Below are 18,461 nucleotides of genomic sequence, written 5' to 3'. Positions count from 1 at the left end.
CTTCCATGCCGTCTCCACATCATATTCATTAGAACGTGAATGTGCCTCATATGATGTGTAAACAATCTATCATTAAGTATTTAAAAAGAATGTCAAACAGAGCAGGTGTACAAGTGCATCTGAATACCTCGTTGGTGACCCAATTTGTTGGCCTTGCCAACGAGAGGAAGAACTGATTTGAAACAGTTGGCCCAGTCACAATTTCAAATACCCTACAATTTTACAGTTTAACAGAATGTTAACAAACAAAATATGAAAGGAAAATTTAACAATACTCTGCAAAATAACTTACTGTTTCGGGTTCTCTTGGAGTACTTTCCGTAATTCTTTAAACTTCTTTACATCAACGTCAGCTAAGGGCGTATACTTTGGTTTTTGGCAACTCTTGAACAGCTCTTTCAGTTTCTTGTCTGGGGTGTACACTCCTCCAATCTTGGTTGACCTCTTCTGAATACGCTTTCCTTTATCCTTCTCCACTTTGGTTGACCTTACAGATATACATTTCCATTCACCCTCTTGGATTTTGGTTAGCCTTGTCGAATAACGTCGATTTAGAACATTCCCACCTTCGGGTGTACGTGATTCAGCAGTTGGACTTTCCTCTGGCGGTGTCTTGTAATCCTCGGAATTTGTAGGTGACGCTGTCTCTTTGTTTTCTGAATTTGTTTCATCTGGTACAGATGTTCCAACTTCGTCTGACTCAACAAAATCCTGCTGATAACACACACAATGTCAACCTCAAAATGTTCATAGCCATTACAATCTGAGAAACTACCTGGGATGGGAGGACGAAAGTTTTAGGTTTCGCTAAAACTAGCGCCAAAGTGTTGTCCACCAACTCAGAATCCTCCTGATCAACCCCACTTGCATTTTCCACCTCCTGTGCTAATAAATTCAGCCCAGTTGTCATCGGAGCCTCTTCGACTCTTGGGAAACCACTATTTTCACCAACGGACATATGAAATACAGCCTTAACCGCTGTCGCAAGCTACATATTTCAGATAACAAACAATTAAGAAGTTAAATTTGTAAAAATTTAGTCAACCATTAAAACATCAAATGAAGGTGTACACCTATTTGTCTATGTACACCTATTTGTCTCTGTACACCTATGCATGGCTGTACACCTATGCTGAGTCCAATATTATTACCTGATCAGCCTCCAATATTGTTGCTTCAGGTGACAGTGTTTGAACAGTTGGTACATCATTGGCGACAACGGTAGGTGCATCATTGGCGTTATTAAAACAAACGCTGACTCTTCTCGCTCACGGAAGTTGTCGTTCATTGTCGTTTCTTGGTCGTAAAACCCATGTACACCAGGGTCCATCTGCTTTTCAGTGTAAGACCCACCATTGTCCTCCTCCTCAAACCCATCACAGCTGTTGTCTTTTTTTCTTTTTTGGGTTACGAGATCCCCCAACTTCGTTCTCAGGACTGCTCAATTACCGTTTTTTTCCACCTGCTTTGCATTTTCGATCCAAACTTCTGCCTCTTCTATTATCAGGATTGGAACACCTTTCATTGGGGTGTAACCAACCATAAATCTTTTCACGCAAAGTTCAAATACGTGTGCTAAGCTCACCACAGATCCATGCTTTCAGCTCCTCATTAATTTCTCCACTGTCTGTAGATTCAGGCTCTACACCAACACCACGCCGGGGACGAAATGGACGACGCTGCGGTTGACTCGAACACCCTGGTTCTTCAATTTTTTTCCGAAATCGTCGTCTCTCCTGTGGACACTCTTTTGTAACACCAGGCCCTGTCACTTTGGAAGTACCAATAAGAGGCGGAAGGGAGGAATCACCACCAACGAAATCCGAGGTTTGAAACTTGTGGCCTCCACGCATCAAACCAACTAACTTCTGAACTGTGGGGTCTTCGATTTTGTCCTCCCACTTGAAATCACCACCTTCATCTGGTAACAACCTAATCAAAACATCAAAATAAATAGTACATCAGACGTCAATACCATCCCATTTTAAAACATCAACACAATGGTGACTTCAATAAATCGTACCTCGGTTTCGGTTTCAACTTCAATGATGTCTTCGAAATGTAGAAGTGTATTTGTTGTGTTGCATCCCTCAGGATCTTCCAAAAAATTTGTCATCTTTTCAGCTTGAGGAATTCTTGCCAAAAGTGCTGGGATTGTTTTGAAAGCCAACAGTTGCAGCGCCAAAGGGAAACCAGAACATGCTGTGGTTTTCTGTTTGAGCCGCTCTCGCATGACCTCAAGGGATTTAGCCTTTTGTGCAGGAGATGCAGCTGCAGGCGGGGTCAATCTAAACAAAGTCGTGAGAAATGCTGCTCTCCCCCAACTATATTGAAGAAATTCTTCGGGGTCTTCAACCATTCTGACGTACGACTGCTTGACTCGTATCTGTTTGTGACCACAGACTAACAGACCATCTACAAGAGCAATCAGAGCCAGCGGCAAACGCTTGTCCACAGGTAACTCTGGCTCTGCAAGCATTTGAAGCACTTCTGGTACTCGCACGTCTACATCTTCAGTTTCAAATAGATCTTTCCATATTTTGCCAACCCCTGATTCATCTTCAAAGACGGTAAGGGCTGAAAATTCATCCGCAACGTTACCAACCATCGGGTCGCACTTAAGGCCTGTTATGTCACCAAATTCACGGAGAGAGAATCAGAGGGAGTTATCTATAAATAAGAACCACAGTTCATATTTGAGCAACGTTACCAATTGACGGCTAACGAGAGAGTGTACGAGTTTCGCAGAGTTTAAACACCGCGAGACTGGTAAGTGGAACAAATAACCAAACTGACTTCCAAGCAGTTTCTTCAGTTCCGATGTTCCTTTCAGCGACTTCACTATCGAGCCAATGACTATTGCCATTGAATAAATGTTCAGATGAGGTTTATTTGGATAGCAGTACCGTGCGAACAGTCTTACCGGAAGCTGAGGCGGAGGTGAATGTGACGTTTCAATAAACTCTGCTCCGGACGTCGATGTCGGCATTTCCTGATCTGAGTTTTCCGGTTCTGTGCTGTATTCTGCAATCGAATAAAAAAAATTTCGGAAAAGATAGCAAATCGGGACTCACCGCATTCCAAACTAAAGCTATAGTCTATAAAGGTATCTAACGAGAAAGGCAAATTGGTCCGAAACGAAGCTTATACTTGCATAACGCGACATCTGTTTAGTGGGTTTTCTACTTCTACCCTTTCTTTCAGGTTTACTTCCGGCGGATTGTGTGCGAGTGACCCTTCTCCCCGCCGTCTAACTACGCAATTGAGAAACCATGTTGGAAACTCGAAGGTCGATACCCGAAAGACTTTCCGATTCCTAACGTTCGAACTGCAAATCGAAAACCCATTTCACGTTCGAACTGGGTTTCGCAATTGGTAACTGTTCTTAATTGGGGTTCTTTAGAATTTTGACAAAATGATTTTCATCCGTGTGTTTATTGGCCACAGTAGAGGCAAGTTTCTTTGGGTAAGTATTGTTATTCATATTTTCAAATTTTAGTTTTCTTCAAATTTTTCTATTTTTGTAAGAGTAATGGCAGACCTGTAAATAAAATAATAATGACAATCCATGGTTGACATTTCACATAGACCGAAAAACAGATTTGCCCAAAGTCCCAATTCAAACTACGAGTTGCCCAATTTGCCAATTACAAACTTAAGAGTTGCCCAATCTGCCAGTTTTCCCAAATTTAAATGGCAATCTAACTAAAATAACTAAAAAACCTAAGAATTTAAACATATTTACTAACCCATGCCATTATTATCCGATCCAGAATCCGATCCACCAGAACCCTGGCCCAACTAACCTAAATCTTCCTCCCTTTCTTCCTCATCAATACTAACCCATGCCATTATTACGTTTTTCAAAAAATTTCTTCAACTATCCGTCGTATTTAATCAATTATAACTTACCCATAATCAAATTTCATCTTTTACGTACTAGTTTCAAGATAAAAAAGAACATAAAATATTACTAGTACAACTAGTACAACTCAAATTAGTACAATTAAAACAAATATAACTACTACAAATAGATTGAGTATGACCAATATAACTAGAACAAGTACAACGCGTATAACTAGTACAACTTTGCAATTAATATGATGATATTTGGCTTTTGTTTTCAGCGTATCAATGATGCTATTGAAGATGATGATGTATAACCAATAAAAATGTTGATATAATCCTCCTGCCTATATGTGTCAAAATATGTTAATAGTCTGTTTTCTATAATATTTAATTTAGATAATGATTTTGTTTTACTAGTTGTACTATTTAGGAAAAAAATTCATCTTCATTCTTTTTGCTCTCATAACCAAAGAAGGCAGCTGCAAAGTATGTTAATAGTTTGTTTTCTATAATATTTAATTCAGATATGTTTTGTAATACCCTATAGTACTACTAGAATGAGTATAACATGTATAATTATTAAAACTGAAACGCGTATAACTAGTATAACTCTGCAAATAATATGGTTATATATATTTTTTTTCCAGCTTCTGAATGATGCAAGAAAAGAGAATTATGTATATAACAAATAAACATGGTACTCTAATCTTTTCTTGCATGCATGTCTTAAAATACGTGAATATTTGATTAAAAATATATTTACATAAATAAACAATGAATGATGATGATGATATTTTAGAATTGTATCAATCTATGTCTAACATATTTTAGAATCATTAGTTTACATAAAAATATTTAGGAATATTACAACTAATACAATTGCTTGATTTAATATTCAACCATAATGTTTAAAACATGATAAACGTTTAATACGTGATTCACAATTCAAAATGAAAGAACATAGTTGTACTAGTATTCGGGTTGTACCGGTTTGTACATAGTTGTATTTGTTTTTGAGTTGTACCGGTTTGTACATAGTTATACTTTGGTAGTAAAATTGAAAAAAGTAGCTGAACCACATAAAATTTAAACTTATCTGAGTAGTACCACTTCTTTATGTGTACATGCCTTTGCCCTAATAGAATGAAACCATCAATTTTGTTAAAATACATTTCATTTATGTTTTTCAAAAGTTATGTGGACAAACAAGCTAACAAACCTTAAAAGTATAAGGTAGATCATGTAAACTTATGGAAATGTTTAATAATTTTTAAGTTTTTTTGCAAATTGGGATGTTTGGTTGTTTTCTTATATAGAATACCAAATTAGTTTTGTCAATCATTGAAATATCGAAGTTGTATCAGTTGTACCATTAATACTCGTGTAATCTATAATAAAAAATTATATCAATTATTTATATGTCTAGTTATAGGGGTTGTACTTATATTTTCACATTATAGCTTTGTAAAAATATGTTTGATGTTTGTTTTATTTTGTTTTTTTTTCTTCAAACGACTATTCTATTACTCAAGCTTGAGGTGGTCCGGAGAACTAGACCAGAACAGAACAACCAATGTAATACAATACCCTATGAAAGGATCTGATTATCTTAGCTAATGAATCAGACAATACATTTTCCGAACGAGAAATAAAAACAATCGAGAACTCCGTGAATCTGATCTTCAACTTCATAAACTCCTCCAGCTCAGTAGAAAATCTCGGCCATGCTCCGGGGTCTTTGATCTTCGATATTAAGTCCTTCCAGTCGGTCTCAAAAGATTGACATGTTGATACCTGAAGCATACACTCCATTGCCCAAGATAAAGCCTCTAGTTCTGAATGCAATGGCGAGATTCGTCGGGGTTGATTCCTTGCTCCCAAAAGTTGTGTCACTCCTCTTGAGTTTATCCATGTCCACCCATAGCCATTAAAGAGTGCGTTATGTGTCCATGATCCATCTATCATGCATCTCTCTGAGATTGGAGCCCGTTTTGGGTTTTGTGCTTCCACCATTTCTTCTGGTCTTTGATTTGCTTCAAACAAGGCATGGCATTCTGATTCCGCGTGTCTAACAGTTTCCAAAGGGTCTCTGTCTATCCTTCTAAAGAGTTTTTCGTTCCTCGCTTTCCAGATGTACCATATGATCCAAGGATATGGGTCCTTCTCCAATTTTGGATCTTCAATATCATTCTTTCGCCAGAAGAGGTAATCTATATTTGTGTATTGGCTTCCACTTGGGAATAGTGTTGGCGGTGTTGGTGTTGTCGCGTGTGCCCATGTCTGTAGGGCCGGAGGGCATTCGAAGATGGCATGATTTATAGTTTCATCATCTGCACCACACCGAGGGCAATGATTATCACATCTCATATGACGATGAATCAGATTACTCGTTACTGTTAACTATCCAGATATTATCTGCCAAATGTGATGTCTATCTTTAAAGGCGCTTTTATTTTCCAAGCAAAGGCATAGAGCTTTGAAATACTAGGTTTCTGCGCCTCCAATGTTTCCTCCTTAAGCAAGTTAGTTGCCACCCAATAATCTGATTTGACAGTGTACATTCCATTCTTCGTATAGCTCCAGCAATATCCATCTCGATGATAATCCTGGCTTATGGCCAGCGATTGGATCAATGGGATGTCATCCTGATGGACTTAGTTTTCCAGCATCTGAGTATTCCATATCTTCGGGTTCCCAATCATCAGGTCCCTTACTGGCTACATTGGGCGAAGCACCGGTGCAATTGGCCTAGCTGGTCTTGCCGGTATCATTGGGATCCAAAGATATTCCCAGATCCTAATTTCATTACCAGAGGTACCTTTTGTCTAATCCCCAAATCTATTACTGGATTTGCAGCCATTATACTCTTCCACCCAATGAGGGATTGTTCACAATGTTTAGTCACAACGGCGAGCTACATCGGAAATATCGTCCTCTCAGAACCCTTGCCAATAAGGAGTCAGGAAATTGCAATAATCCCCATAACTGTCTCCCAAGTTATGCGAGGTTAAATTCATGAATCATTCTGAATCCTATTCCTCCTTTATCTCTTGATTTGCAGAGTTTCTCCCACTTAACACAGTGAATTCCTCTTTTAGGAGGGTTTGAGCTCCACCAGAACTGTGCAATGGCACTAGTTAAGTTCTCGCATGTCTCTAAAGGTAAAAGGAGGGTTGACATTACATATGTAGGCAGAGCAAACATTATAGACTTTATGAGCACCTCCTTTCCTCCCCTTTATAGCCATCTTCCTGTCCAGCCATTAACACGGCCTTGTAGTCGTTCCTTCAGAAAGGCAAAGAGCCTTACCTTTGAATCGGTAATATCTTCAGGGATACCAAGATAGGTACCCATTCCCCCCTCATTTGCAATCCCATTTGAAGTTTTTAAAGTATCCTTAACATGTCCAGGTATTCTCTTACCAAAGAGTAAGGAAGATTTTTCAAAATTAATGCATTGTCCAGAAGCTTTTCCATAGGTCTCAAGTGCTTTCATGATTTCATCGCATTCACGTGGCTCTGCCTTGCAGAAGAACAGGCTATCATCAGCAAAGAGAAGGTGGGATACCGGAAGGCTAGCGCGTGAAAAGCGCATCCCCGTTATCTTTCCTTGATTCTCTGCATGATTCAGAAGGCTTACGAGCGCTTCCGTGCATAAGATGAATATGAAAGGAGACAAAGGATCCCCCTGTCGTAATCCCCGTTTTGGGATTATATTTCCTCTTGACTGACCATTGAAAAGGACATGGTATTTCATTGATGATACACATCGCAATATCCACTCAATCCAAGTATCTGAGAACCCCATCTCCTTCATGACCGCACTGATAAAATCCCACTCTAACCTATCGTAGGCCTTACTCATGTCAGTCTTTATTGCCATTTGCTTCTCTCTTCCCCCGGAATTCGTGCGTAGAGCATGGAACATTGCCTGTGCTATCAAAAACATTATATGTTATCTGTCTTCCTTCAACAAAGGCTGACTGAGTTTCAGATATTCGATCCGGTAGAAATTTCTTCAATCTTTGGCATAGGACCTTAGATATTATCTTGTAGCTGACATTACATAGGCTAATGGGCCGAAATTATGAGATTTCATTTGGTTTCTCCTTCTTAGGTATTAGGCAAATGTTTGCATCATTGACGCCATTGGCCATTGTTCCATCAAAAAGGAACTCATTAACCATACGAGTTAAGTCTTCCTTCACAACGTCCCATAACTTTTGTTAGAATAAAGCAGTGAAACCATCAGGACCCGGCGCCTTTTCTGGGTGCATTGCAAAGAGGGCCAATTTAACTTTCCATTCTGAAACAAGAGCTGTAAGATCCGCGTTTAACCGGTCAGATATGGTTGTAGTAACATTTGCCAAAGTCTCATCAATGAGTTGAGGGTTGGATGACTGAAACAAGTCTCTAAAGTAACTAGTAGCAATGGCTACTAATTTTTTCCTCCTCCTCTACAAGGTTTCCTTCTGAGTCAATAAGGCTTGTGATCTTATTCCTGGCTCGTCGTTTTTTTGTAATGGCATTAAAGAATTTAGTGTTCAAGTCACCTTCCAAAAGCCAAAGAATTCTGCTCTTCCGTTTCCAGAATTGTTCTTCTGCCTTAAGAACATCAGTTAGTTCTTTCAAAGCCTCCGCTATCTCTTCGGTTGTGGCATCATTGTCCGAGTAAAGATTATCGACCTTAGCTTTAAGGTCCTCAACCAATTTTGCAGAGTTCAAATCCCGTTCTCTCTTCCACTGAGCTAGTGCTTTCATGCAGTACGATATATGATCCATTATATTTGCATTAGGAGAAAGTTCGGGGGAGTTCCATCCATCTAAGATTACTTGTTGTATTTCTTCACTTTCCAGCCAACGTTTATTAAATTTGAAAGTCCTCTTCCTGGTTGGTTTGGATAGTATATCTACTAGAACCGGACGATGATCCGATCCCCACATTCGTAAGTATTGAGCCTTGGAATGTGGAAACTTCTCGTGCCAATCTTCATTACCAAGAGCTCGATTTAGTCGCCAACAAACAGTGCCATTAGTACGTTTTCCTGCCCATGACAGTTGGTTCCCGATACATGGGAATTCTAACATCCCACAATATGATATCATTTGATTAAAAGAAAGAAATGAAGTATCAGATCGTTTTCTTCCCCCTTCTTTCTCATGGTGTCCTGTGATCTCATTAAAGTCACCTATCATAAACCAAGGTCCATCTTTAGTTGTTGAGAAACGCGTAAGACGTTCCCAAGCTTGGTCTCTTTTTTCTAACACAGGATCCCCGTAAACAAACGTCATATAGACGTTTATTCCATTAATGACTGCTTTTATATCAATCATTCGATTAATAGAAAATAAAACATCAACTTGAAATTCATCCATAAAAAATAAAGCTAACCCACCACGTTGGCCAAGAGCCTCAACGGTAAACAATTTATTAAAACCTAAGTCAGCCTGAATGTCTTGCAACAACAGCTTCCTATTCTTAGTCTCAGAGAGGAACAAGAGTCTTGGGCGATGCTTCAGACACATCTCCTTGAGGCGTCGAACTGTGAGGTCGTTCCCTATCCCTCGACAGTTCCAACTGAGTACCTTCATTGATCAAGGTGGGGTGGATGTTTGGCATCCACCATACCTTTCTTGTGAATGATCACACCTGTCTGCGGCTTCCGCGTTGCTGATACTAGCTTCTGTCCCCTTCGGACCTTAGTACCACTCTCGCCTGACGGTTTCGCATTGATTCTTGGAGTGGCTCGTCTTTGATTAGGACTTGCGGAGAACAATGAGCGAGTAGCGCTTCTTGTAAGTGCTTTATCAGCCTCCTCATTTCATTCCTTAGCCTCAATCATAAGAATTGAGTTATCAGTTTCATTCCCATGCAATGTCCTGTCGAAGCTTTGTCCATCGTTAGAGGTTCAAAGCATAAGTGAAGAAGGCTATACAAGAGGATCTGGGAGCAAGAGTGCACCAACATATCCCCGGGTAACTTTCATAAAGTCATAGAAAATTGTAGAAAAGCTCTATCTAGGTGGAGAAGCAAAAATAATGTTGATGCTGAAAAGAAATTCATCTGCTTAAAGAGCAAATTCAAAAAGCTTATGAGCAATATAGCATTGATTACAATTACTTGAATATGCTCAAAGCTGAATTGAATTTGGAGTATAGACTTGAAGAAGAGTACTGGAGAACAAAAAGCAGGATTCAATGGCTAAAAGCAGGATATAGTTGTTAGGGGATTTTTGTATACAAGCGATCCGTGCTCAGTTCTACGGAATGATAGGGAGAAGGAGACATCTCATCGTAGTGTATTCTCCCGCCTTGATAGTTGATGAACCCGGAAATCTTGTTCTTGGGATACTGCCATCTGGATATGGGCCAGTATATACCGTCGGTGCCTTAGTAGCAGCGGGGAAGATTGATCGTCAGGCAGGAATTGCCTATCTATGATGAAGGCCGCGAGGTCTTCTGGGTCTGTAATTGATGGTCCCGATTCCAGGGTCGGTCCATGGGTGCCTCCTGATTTGTAGTTGAGGGTTCCGGTTACCAAGGTTGGCCTTTGAGGAACCGAGGAAGGTGTTTGGGATTTATAGCTGCATCCTTCATGGGGGATTGCCTACGTACCCTTCAGGGAGGGATCAAGCCGTTCGTAGTTCATGTATTAACGGAGGCGCGGAGCCTAAGTGGGCGCGTAGCCTAGTGGGCAATTGGCCTAAGGAGCACGTAGCTCTGATGGAGGCGCGGAGTCTGGATGGGCACGTAGCCTTGATGGGCACATGGCCTGATGAGCACGTAGCTCTGTAGGTGATATGAGCCATCTGTTCTAGGGGGCGCATGGCCGGAACAGATGGTGGAGTAGTCGATATGCTGAAGGGAGAATGGAGCTTCGATATGCTTTGATGAGCATGGAGTATCCATGTCGGTGAGCTGGTGATCGTGGCCTGAGCCATTATATGGAGTTGCAGACGTGCTTCCATGAATGTAGAACTTCATCTTGTTGGTATTAATTGCAGGGATTCATCGGTTGTAAGCATGTTGATGAAGATGGCTTTCTAGGTCTCGAATCTTGCCTTGGCAGCTATGGAGATGATGAGCTCGTGTCTCTCTCTGTGTTATCGACCTCTCCCCCCTTTCTTTAGGTTTAGAAGCCTTATATAAGTCGTCCTTGAGGCGGTTAGATTAGGTTAAACTCTTCCATATTCGGAAATATGAAAGGTTCTCCTTTTCAGAAGTTTTCCATTTTTCGGATGAGGGGGTGGTCCCTGGGACCGGTCCCGGGGTTCCTATTAGCGGGGACCTGGAGCGTTCCCTTATCGGGGGTCCGGGGTTCTGGGTCCTGCCTGGAGGCTGGAGGAAAATGATACCGGAGTATTTTTCCCCAACAATAGGAATACTAAGATCTTTCATTCCAAGACAAAACAAAGAAGAAGCTATAACATGATTCTACATCTAGTGGATGAAGAGGGTGTAGAATACACAGATCCGAAAGACATCCAACATCAAGTAAAGAGGTACTTTCAGACTCTTTATACAAGTAAAGGATGTAATGCAACGATAGACCTACTCCAACGAATCCCGAACATAATAACCCCTGATATGAATGCTTGTTTAACAAGGGGGGTGACAGAGTAAGAGATTGAGGATGCAGCCTTTGCTATTCATCCTGACAAATCCCCAGGTCCATGGGACAAACGCATGCTTTTTTAGGCATCACTGGAACATCATAAAACTAGGTGTGTTCTCTCATGTAAAGATGTTCTTCCAGCATAACCATTTAGACCCTGCCATAAACCACACCCACATCTGCTTAATATGAAAACGGATTCTCCGAGCTCAATTAAAGACTACAGGCCTATTAGTCTTTCAAATGTGGCTTATAAAATAATTTCTAAAATTTTAGCTGAAAGACTAAAACCCTGGTTAGACAGAGTTATTTCGGAGAATCAGTCAGCATTCATTCTTGATTGACTTATCACTGATAATGTGCTTATAGCTCATGAGCTTATGCATTCTCTCCATACTAAGAATCTAAAAACAAAGTTTATGGCTTTAAAGTTCGAAATAGCCAAAGCTTTTGATAAGGTGTAATGGCAGTTTTTAGACATAGTGTTGAGGAGAATGGGCTTTAGTGATAAGTGGTGTGGATGGATTCGAAAATGTATATCAACTGTATCTTATTCAGTGCTACTAAATGGTGAACCTACAAAAACAATTTCCCCCAGAGAGGAATTAGACAGGGTGATCCTATATCCCCATATCTGTATATTATATGTACAGAGGGTTTGACAAGTCTAATAAGGCAATGCATCCAAAGAAATCAAATACACGGATATAGAGCATCTAGAGGAGGACTCCCGATATCTCACTTATTGTTTGCTGATGATTCCTTGGTATTTTGTAGAGCAACAGAGGAGGAGTGCAACAAGTTAATGGAAGTCTTGAAAACATACCAAGATGCATCTGGACAAGAAGTGAACTATACGAAGTCAGCAATCACATTTTCAAAAGGTATTCCTCTAGCACTCCAAGATGCTTTAAAACAGAAAACATGAATAACTAGAGTAGGAGGTTTTGGGAAATATTTGGGTTTGCAAGAAAAAATAGGACGCAAAAGAAAAGATACTTTTGAATATATCAAGCAGAGAATCATGAATAAGATAGATAGTTGGTATAACATGTTTCTTTCTCAAGCGGGAAAAGAAATCATGCTAAAATCTGTAATCTCTACACTACCGACATTTACTCTGTCTTGTTTTATGTTACCAAAGGTTATAATTAAAGAGATTACAAAGGCAATGAGAAAATTTTGGTGGTCATCGACGAATGATAGACATAGTATATGTCGGAATTGGTGAGTCTGCATAGACTTCACAGACCTCAACAAGTCCTGCCCAAAGGACCCTTTTCCTCTGCCTCACATCGACAAACTGGTCGACGCCACGGTCGGCCATCAACTAATGAGCTTCATGGACGCGTTCTCCGACTATAATCAGATACTCATGCATCCAGAAGACCAAGAAAGGACATCCTTCATGACTTCCAGAGGGATCTATTGCTACAAAGTCATGCCTTTTGGCTTGAAAAGTGCCGAGTCGACCTACCAAAGGCTGGTAAACATGATGTTCGCAGTTCAGATTGGGCAGACCATGGAGGTCCACATCGACGACATGCTGGTCAAATCTCTAGAGGCCGAAGACCACATATCTCATCTGCAGCAAGCCTTCTCCACTCTCCGAAAGTACAACATGAAGCTCAATCCAGCTAATTGCTCATTCGGTGTCAGTTCTGGGAAATTTCTCGGATATATCGTGACCCACCGGGACATCAAAGCCAATCCAGAGCAAATCAGGGCCATTCACTTGATTTCTTCCCCGAGGAACGTCAAAGAAGTCCAAAAGCTAACTGGAAGAATGGCAGCCTTGAGCAGGTTCATATCCAGGCTCTCCGACAAGTCTCACGCCTTTTTCGGAACCAGCAAGAACCCAAAGGATTTCCAGTGGCCAGAAGAATATGAATCCACTCTTCATGAACCCAAGGCTTACATCACCACTCCTCCTCTCCTATCCAAGACATTGCTCGGCGAGGTGTTACTGCTATACCTAGCAGTTTCAGAACATGCAGTAAGCGCCGTACTGGTGCGCAAGGAAGGGAGCAAGCAGCTACCAATCTACTATGTGAGTAAGGCCCTCCTGGACGCAGAAACCCATTATAGCCATCTGGAAAAGCTGGACATAGCTTTGATAGTCGCTGCCTGCAAACTACGGCCCTATTTCCAGGCTCACCCCATTGTGGTCGTCACTTCCTTCCCCATAAAACTGGTCCTCCACAAGCCTGAGGTCTCTGGACGCCTAGCAAAATGGGCTGTGGAATTGGGGGAATATGACGTAATTTTTCGACCAGCTACGGCTATAAAGTCACAGGTCCTAGCGAACTTTGTGGCTGAATTCTCTCATACCCTGCTCCCTACTCTGGAGCAAGAAGTACGCCTCAAGAGCAAAACAGGAAATACAGCCTCAAGAGCCGTAAGGTGCAACTTCAAGGCAACCAGCAATGAGAGCGAGTATGAGGCCTTAATCGCATGGCTAACACTCGCACACCAAATGGGCGCAGAGAACATCCAGGTCCTCATCGATTCCCAGCTGATAATTAACAAGGTGCATGGAGAATATCAAGCAAAGGACGACACCATGATCCAGTACCTGGCGGTTGCCCAACGCCTCATCAAGAATTTCAAGAGCTGCAAGCTCATGCAAATTCCTAGGGAGCAGAGCTCTGAAGCCGATGCTCTGGCTAATCCAGGGTCCACTGTCGAAACGAATAGCCATATGAGCATCCCTTTGCTTGTGCTTCAATGCCCAGCCACCCTGGAGGAATCACAACCCGAAGGGATCTATGCTATCGAAGAGGACGAAACCTGGATGACCCCCTTAATCCGATACTTTGAGAATGATATTCTCTCGGAAGACCGCAAGGAGAGCAGAAAGATCAAGAAGCAAGCCACAAGGTACTGCATCTCCCAGGAGAAGCTATATCGAAGGTCCTTCTCCAGCCCGTACCTGAGATGCGTCACGCCCCAAAAAGCTGCTAGGATCCTCGTAGAACTACATGAGGGAGACTGTGGATCCCACTCTAGCGGCAGAAGACTGGTGCTGAGGGCCAGAAGGGCTGGATACTATTGCCCCACGATGACCCCAGATGCCAACAAGCAAGCTAAACACTACGATCAGTGTCAAAGGCATTCTCCGGCTTCCAAACTCCCTCCAGAAAACCTCAAATCGAAAAGCTCACATGGCCCTTCAGAAAGTGGGGCATGGATGTAGTGGGGAAATTCCCTACAGCGCCAGGGCAGAAGGTCTTCCTCCTGGTAGTAACTGACTAATTCTCGAAATGGGTTGAAGCAGAAGCGTTAAGCTGAATAACCGACCATCAAATCAGAAAGTTCCTGTGGACAAATGTAATCACCCGCTTCGGGGTTCCACAAGAGATTGTCACCGACAACAGACCACAGTTCACAAGCCACAACTTCAAAGAGTTTTGCAAAGATTGGGGCATAAAGCTAAACTTCGCCACACCCCGACACCCTCAGTCCAACAGACAAGCCGATTCCACGAACAAAACCGTGGTTAATATGCTGAAAAAGCGCTTGGAGGGTTCTCACGGGAAATGGGCGGAAGAACTACATGGAGTCCTTTGGGCCTACCGGACCACTCCCAAGACAGCGACGTAGGAAACTCTCTACTCGTTGGTCTACAGCACTGAGGCCACAATACCCACGGAGATGCACGTGAGAAAAACGGTCTCAGAGTCTACCTCTCAAGAGGAGAATGACGAACTGATGTCACTGAGCCTCGAACTACTCGACGAAAGGAGAGAAGCTGCTCGACTAAGAAACTGGTCCTACCAGCAAGATGTCGCCAAGAACTACAACAAGAAAGTTAGAACCAGGACCTTCCAGCAAGGGGATTGGGTTCTGCGACGAGTAGGCGATAACACCAAAGATAAAGCAGCAGGGAAACTTGCCCCCGGGTGGGAGGGACCTATAAGATAATCGAGGTGTAGGGAGAAGGAGCCTACATGCTGCAAGATAGCAAAGGTAAAATACAACCTAACTGCTGGAACGCCCCACACCTCAAAGCTTATCATTTCTAAAAACGATCTCCGGATCATGATTTCTATTGCTTTACTATATACTATTTAAGCACTATGGTTTCCTACTCCTATGTATGCTAAACGTCTAAGGACAAAGCTTTTATAATAAAATAGTTTTGACTATAAGAGTAGAAGGAAAACCACTATACTTAAAGGGGCATACGAGCTGGATCAGGTCCCAGGAGACCTCTGATCCTGGCCAACCCTTACCAAAAAAGTGGCACGTCCATAGAAAAACAAATGGGCATGAGACATGAAGCAGGAATGGGTATGCGCAAGCCTGAGTATGCTGTCAAAACTACCTAAAGCCCCATTGCAGTCTAAAGCGCATCAGGGTCCCTAGAGTACCACATGTGAAAAGTACCTGTATTAAAACGGCACGGGCTACACAATACATGGAACACATGGTATAATTGCAAAAGTACTGTGAAATACAGGGAGCAAAAGTGCAAAATTCCGGGAGCACATTAAAATCCCTGCTTCTCAAGATGTGGAAAGCAGAAACGTCTGGCGCTTGGATCACTACGCCAGGTAGATCCACACCAGCACCCCCTAAGTCTGTTAGTGGCTTCCTGCAGAAGAAGCATGCAGCATAAGAACTCAATAGTGGCTAGCTTTCGAGCGGCAGAATGCGAGATCCGAACAAGTACCGGTAGTAGACTTGCCTAGGAAGGCAGAGTACGGTCCCTGCAAAACCAAACATTCTGAGTTCGCACGGGAACTCCGGGCCAAAATACGATCCCAGGATGTAAAGGAGAACCACTGGGTTCCCCTATAACCTCCGGGTTCCGAATATGATCTCAGGATCTAAAGGAGAACCTCAGGGTTCCCCTATAACCTCCGGGTTTCGAATATGATATCAGGATCTATAGCAGAACCTCCGCGTTCCCTTATAACCTCAAGGTTCCAAGTACGATCTCAGGATCTAAAGGAGAACCTCCAGGTTCCATATACAATCCCAGGATCTAAAGGAAAAACTTCGGGTTCCTAAAACGACCTTCGGGTCTTTACATTGCCTCCGGGTTAAAGAGCAACCTCCGGGTTCTAAGTCCGTGTTATAGAAAGCTTAAACCTCCGGGTTCATAGGTAACCTTGCAGGTTCCAACTAAAACCTCCGGGTCCAGGTCCACCTCATAAACTTGAGAATAACCTGTTAGGGGATATTTGTGTAGGATCTTTGTGAGTACTACAGAACGATGTACAAGCCTTGATTTCGTATAGATTTGAACATAATAAGACTTGAAGAGATGTTTTATTGAGTAAACAAGCCGGAACTACAATGTATTGAGTAAGAACCCTAGTTCCAGCCGCCTAGCTCTAATATCTACATCTCGAAGCGTTGATCCCTTGTTCTAGGGTTTGAGCTCCCCTTATATAGTTGTCTTTAGGTCGGCCTGAGTCGGTTTGAGTAGGTTAAAGTCTTCGATATTCAGAAATATGGAAGGTTCTCCATATCGGAAGTTTTCCATTTCCCGAAGGAAGGGGTGGTCCCTAGGACCAGACTCAGAGTGCTTCCTAGCGGGGACCCGGAGCGTTCCCTAACGGGGACCCGGGGCGTCTTCTGGCGGAGACCCGAATACATATTGATTGTTCCAGCTATCCCCGAAGGGATAGTTGCCCCTGATACCCCTCGAAGGTTCCTCGATTAAAGGAGTGCCATCGCGGGATCAGAGATGATAGAACTCTGCTTTGTTCACCAGAGGGGCAAAATAGTACTAATTTAGAATCTCGTGTACTCCATGTTAGGGGATTTTTGTGTAGGATCTTTGTGAGTACTACGAAACAATGGACAAAGCTTTGATTTCGTATGAGTTTGCAAGTAATAAGGTAGAAAGAGACGTTTTATTAGATCAAAGAGCTGGAACTACAATAGATTGGTGTATAAACCCTAGTTCTATCCGCCTAACTCTAATCTCTAAGTCTCCAAGTGTAGATCCCCTTCTTTAGGGTTTAGGCTCCCCTTATATAGTTGTCTTGATGTCGGCTTTAGTCTGTTTGAGTAGGTTAAACTCTTCCATATTGGGAAATATGGAAAGTTCACTCTATCGAAAGTTTTCCTTTTTCCTGGAGGAAGGGGGTGGTCCCTGGGACCGGACCCGAAGTACTTCCTAGCGGTTACCCGGGGTGTCTCCTAGCGGGGACCCAGAGGCCGGTGTCCTGCCTGGGGTTTGGAGGAATTCAATACCTGAGTATTTTTCCGCAATAGTTTTCCCCTTCTTGCTCAATTTCGTCATCGAACTCGGGGAATAACCTGTGCACTCAAATCAACCGGAGTTGCTCATTTTCAGCAGGCTTCCCTTAGGCAGGACATCGCTCCAGTAATACTGCTATCTTGGTTCCTCTCAGGCCGGATCCACACTCTGAACCCGGGGGAGGACTGGTTCCCTAATAATAGACCGGGGTCTGACGCTTTCTTCTTGAGCCGCTGATTTCTTGTTGAAGACGGAGAAGCTCGAGGCTTTTGGCGATGCTTTGGAGATGGCGGAGCCTGGAGCTCTTGTGATTTCCAAAGAAGAGGTCTGAGTGCTTGAACATGATGCATAGATGCAGGTCTGGAGGCTGGTACGAGACTTTGTCGGAGGTTCCGGATGCTTCGAAGGATACTCCGGTCGACTCTTCTTTTGGAGGTTTGTACCTTTTTGCGAAACTTCCCTTTTTAAGGAGGATTTCTCTTTCTCTTCAAGGACCAAGTGATGTGCCCCAGTCCATGGACCAGTCCAAGGAATCAGACCAGCACGAAGATCAGAACGTTCCAGACATCCCAATCGAGGTTCACTCTTCCGATCGTACCAGACAGACTGATCGAGCCATGCACCGGATCGACCCGCGAATGTCCGGATTGGAGCTTCGGCCAGATCAACGACCAGATGAACGAACTGACCGAACTGAAGCTTGTCTTTCCCGAACAACTCAACAAGCTAAGGCTGATGGTCAAGCCAGAATCAACTTAGGACGACTCAATTCTGATTCAGA

The 18,461-nt window shown here is 42.6% G+C and overlaps 3 protein-coding genes across 3 annotated transcripts; 1 reads left to right on the top strand and 2 right to left on the bottom strand.

The window, feature by feature from the left end:
- Positions 1 to 1,562: 1,562 nt before the first annotated feature.
- LOC106335828 lies at positions 1,563 to 2,608 on the bottom strand. Its single transcript, XM_013774456.1, has 2 exons — positions 1,992 to 2,608; positions 1,563 to 1,932 (listed from the first exon to the last, which is right to left on the bottom strand). Exons 1-2 carry the CDS (start codon positions 2,606 to 2,608, stop codon positions 1,563 to 1,565), a joined length of 987 nt encoding a protein of 328 aa, XP_013629910.1.
- A 4,478-nt stretch (positions 2,609 to 7,086) lies between these two features.
- On the bottom strand, positions 7,087 to 8,630 carry LOC106335821. Its single transcript, XM_013774444.1, has 3 exons — positions 8,402 to 8,630; positions 7,581 to 7,784; positions 7,087 to 7,466 (listed from the first exon to the last, which is right to left on the bottom strand). The coding sequence occupies exons 1-3, from the start codon at positions 8,628 to 8,630 to the stop codon at positions 7,087 to 7,089; spliced, it is 813 nt and encodes a 270-aa protein (XP_013629898.1).
- Positions 8,631 to 13,084: 4,454 nt separating this feature from the next.
- Positions 13,085 to 14,659, top strand: LOC106335812. Its single transcript, XM_013774431.1, has one exon. The coding sequence runs from the start codon at positions 13,085 to 13,087 to the stop codon at positions 14,657 to 14,659; it is 1,575 nt and encodes a 524-aa protein (XP_013629885.1).
- Positions 14,660 to 18,461: the final 3,802 nt, after the last annotated feature.

This window comes from Brassica oleracea, chromosome C1 (assembly GCF_000695525.1).
Source record: "Brassica oleracea var. oleracea cultivar TO1000 chromosome C1, BOL, whole genome shotgun sequence".
Classification (NCBI taxonomy): Eukaryota; Viridiplantae; Streptophyta; class Magnoliopsida; order Brassicales; family Brassicaceae; genus Brassica; species Brassica oleracea.
This window is presented reverse-complemented; position numbering and strand designations above follow the sequence as displayed.

What these genes read in the sequence shown, in the direction of transcription:
- LOC106335828 (XM_013774456.1), bottom strand. Translation starts at nt 2,608, where the DNA reads ATGGTTGGTAACGTTGCGGATGAATTTTCAGCCCTTACCGTCTTTGAA. An exon ending in GAAGTCACCATTGTGTTGAT is followed by an intron (nt 1,933 to 1,991) that starts GTTTTAAAATGG and finishes TGTTTTGATTAG; the next exon opens with GTTGTTACCAGATGAAGGTG.
- LOC106335821 (XM_013774444.1), bottom strand. Translation starts at nt 8,630, where the DNA reads ATGGATCATATATCGTACTGCATGAAAGCACTAGCTCAGTGGAAGAGA. An exon ending in AATTCTTTGGCTTTTGGAAG is followed by an intron (nt 7,785 to 8,401) that starts GTGACTTGAACA and finishes TGTTTTTGATAG; the next exon opens with CACAGGCAATGTTCCATGCT. An exon ending in ATACCATGTCCTTTTCAATG is followed by an intron (nt 7,467 to 7,580) that starts GTCAGTCAAGAG and finishes TGAATCATGCAG; the next exon opens with AGAATCAAGGAAAGATAACG.
- LOC106335812 (XM_013774431.1), top strand. Translation starts at nt 13,085, where the DNA reads ATGAAGCTCAATCCAGCTAATTGCTCATTCGGTGTCAGTTCTGGGAAA.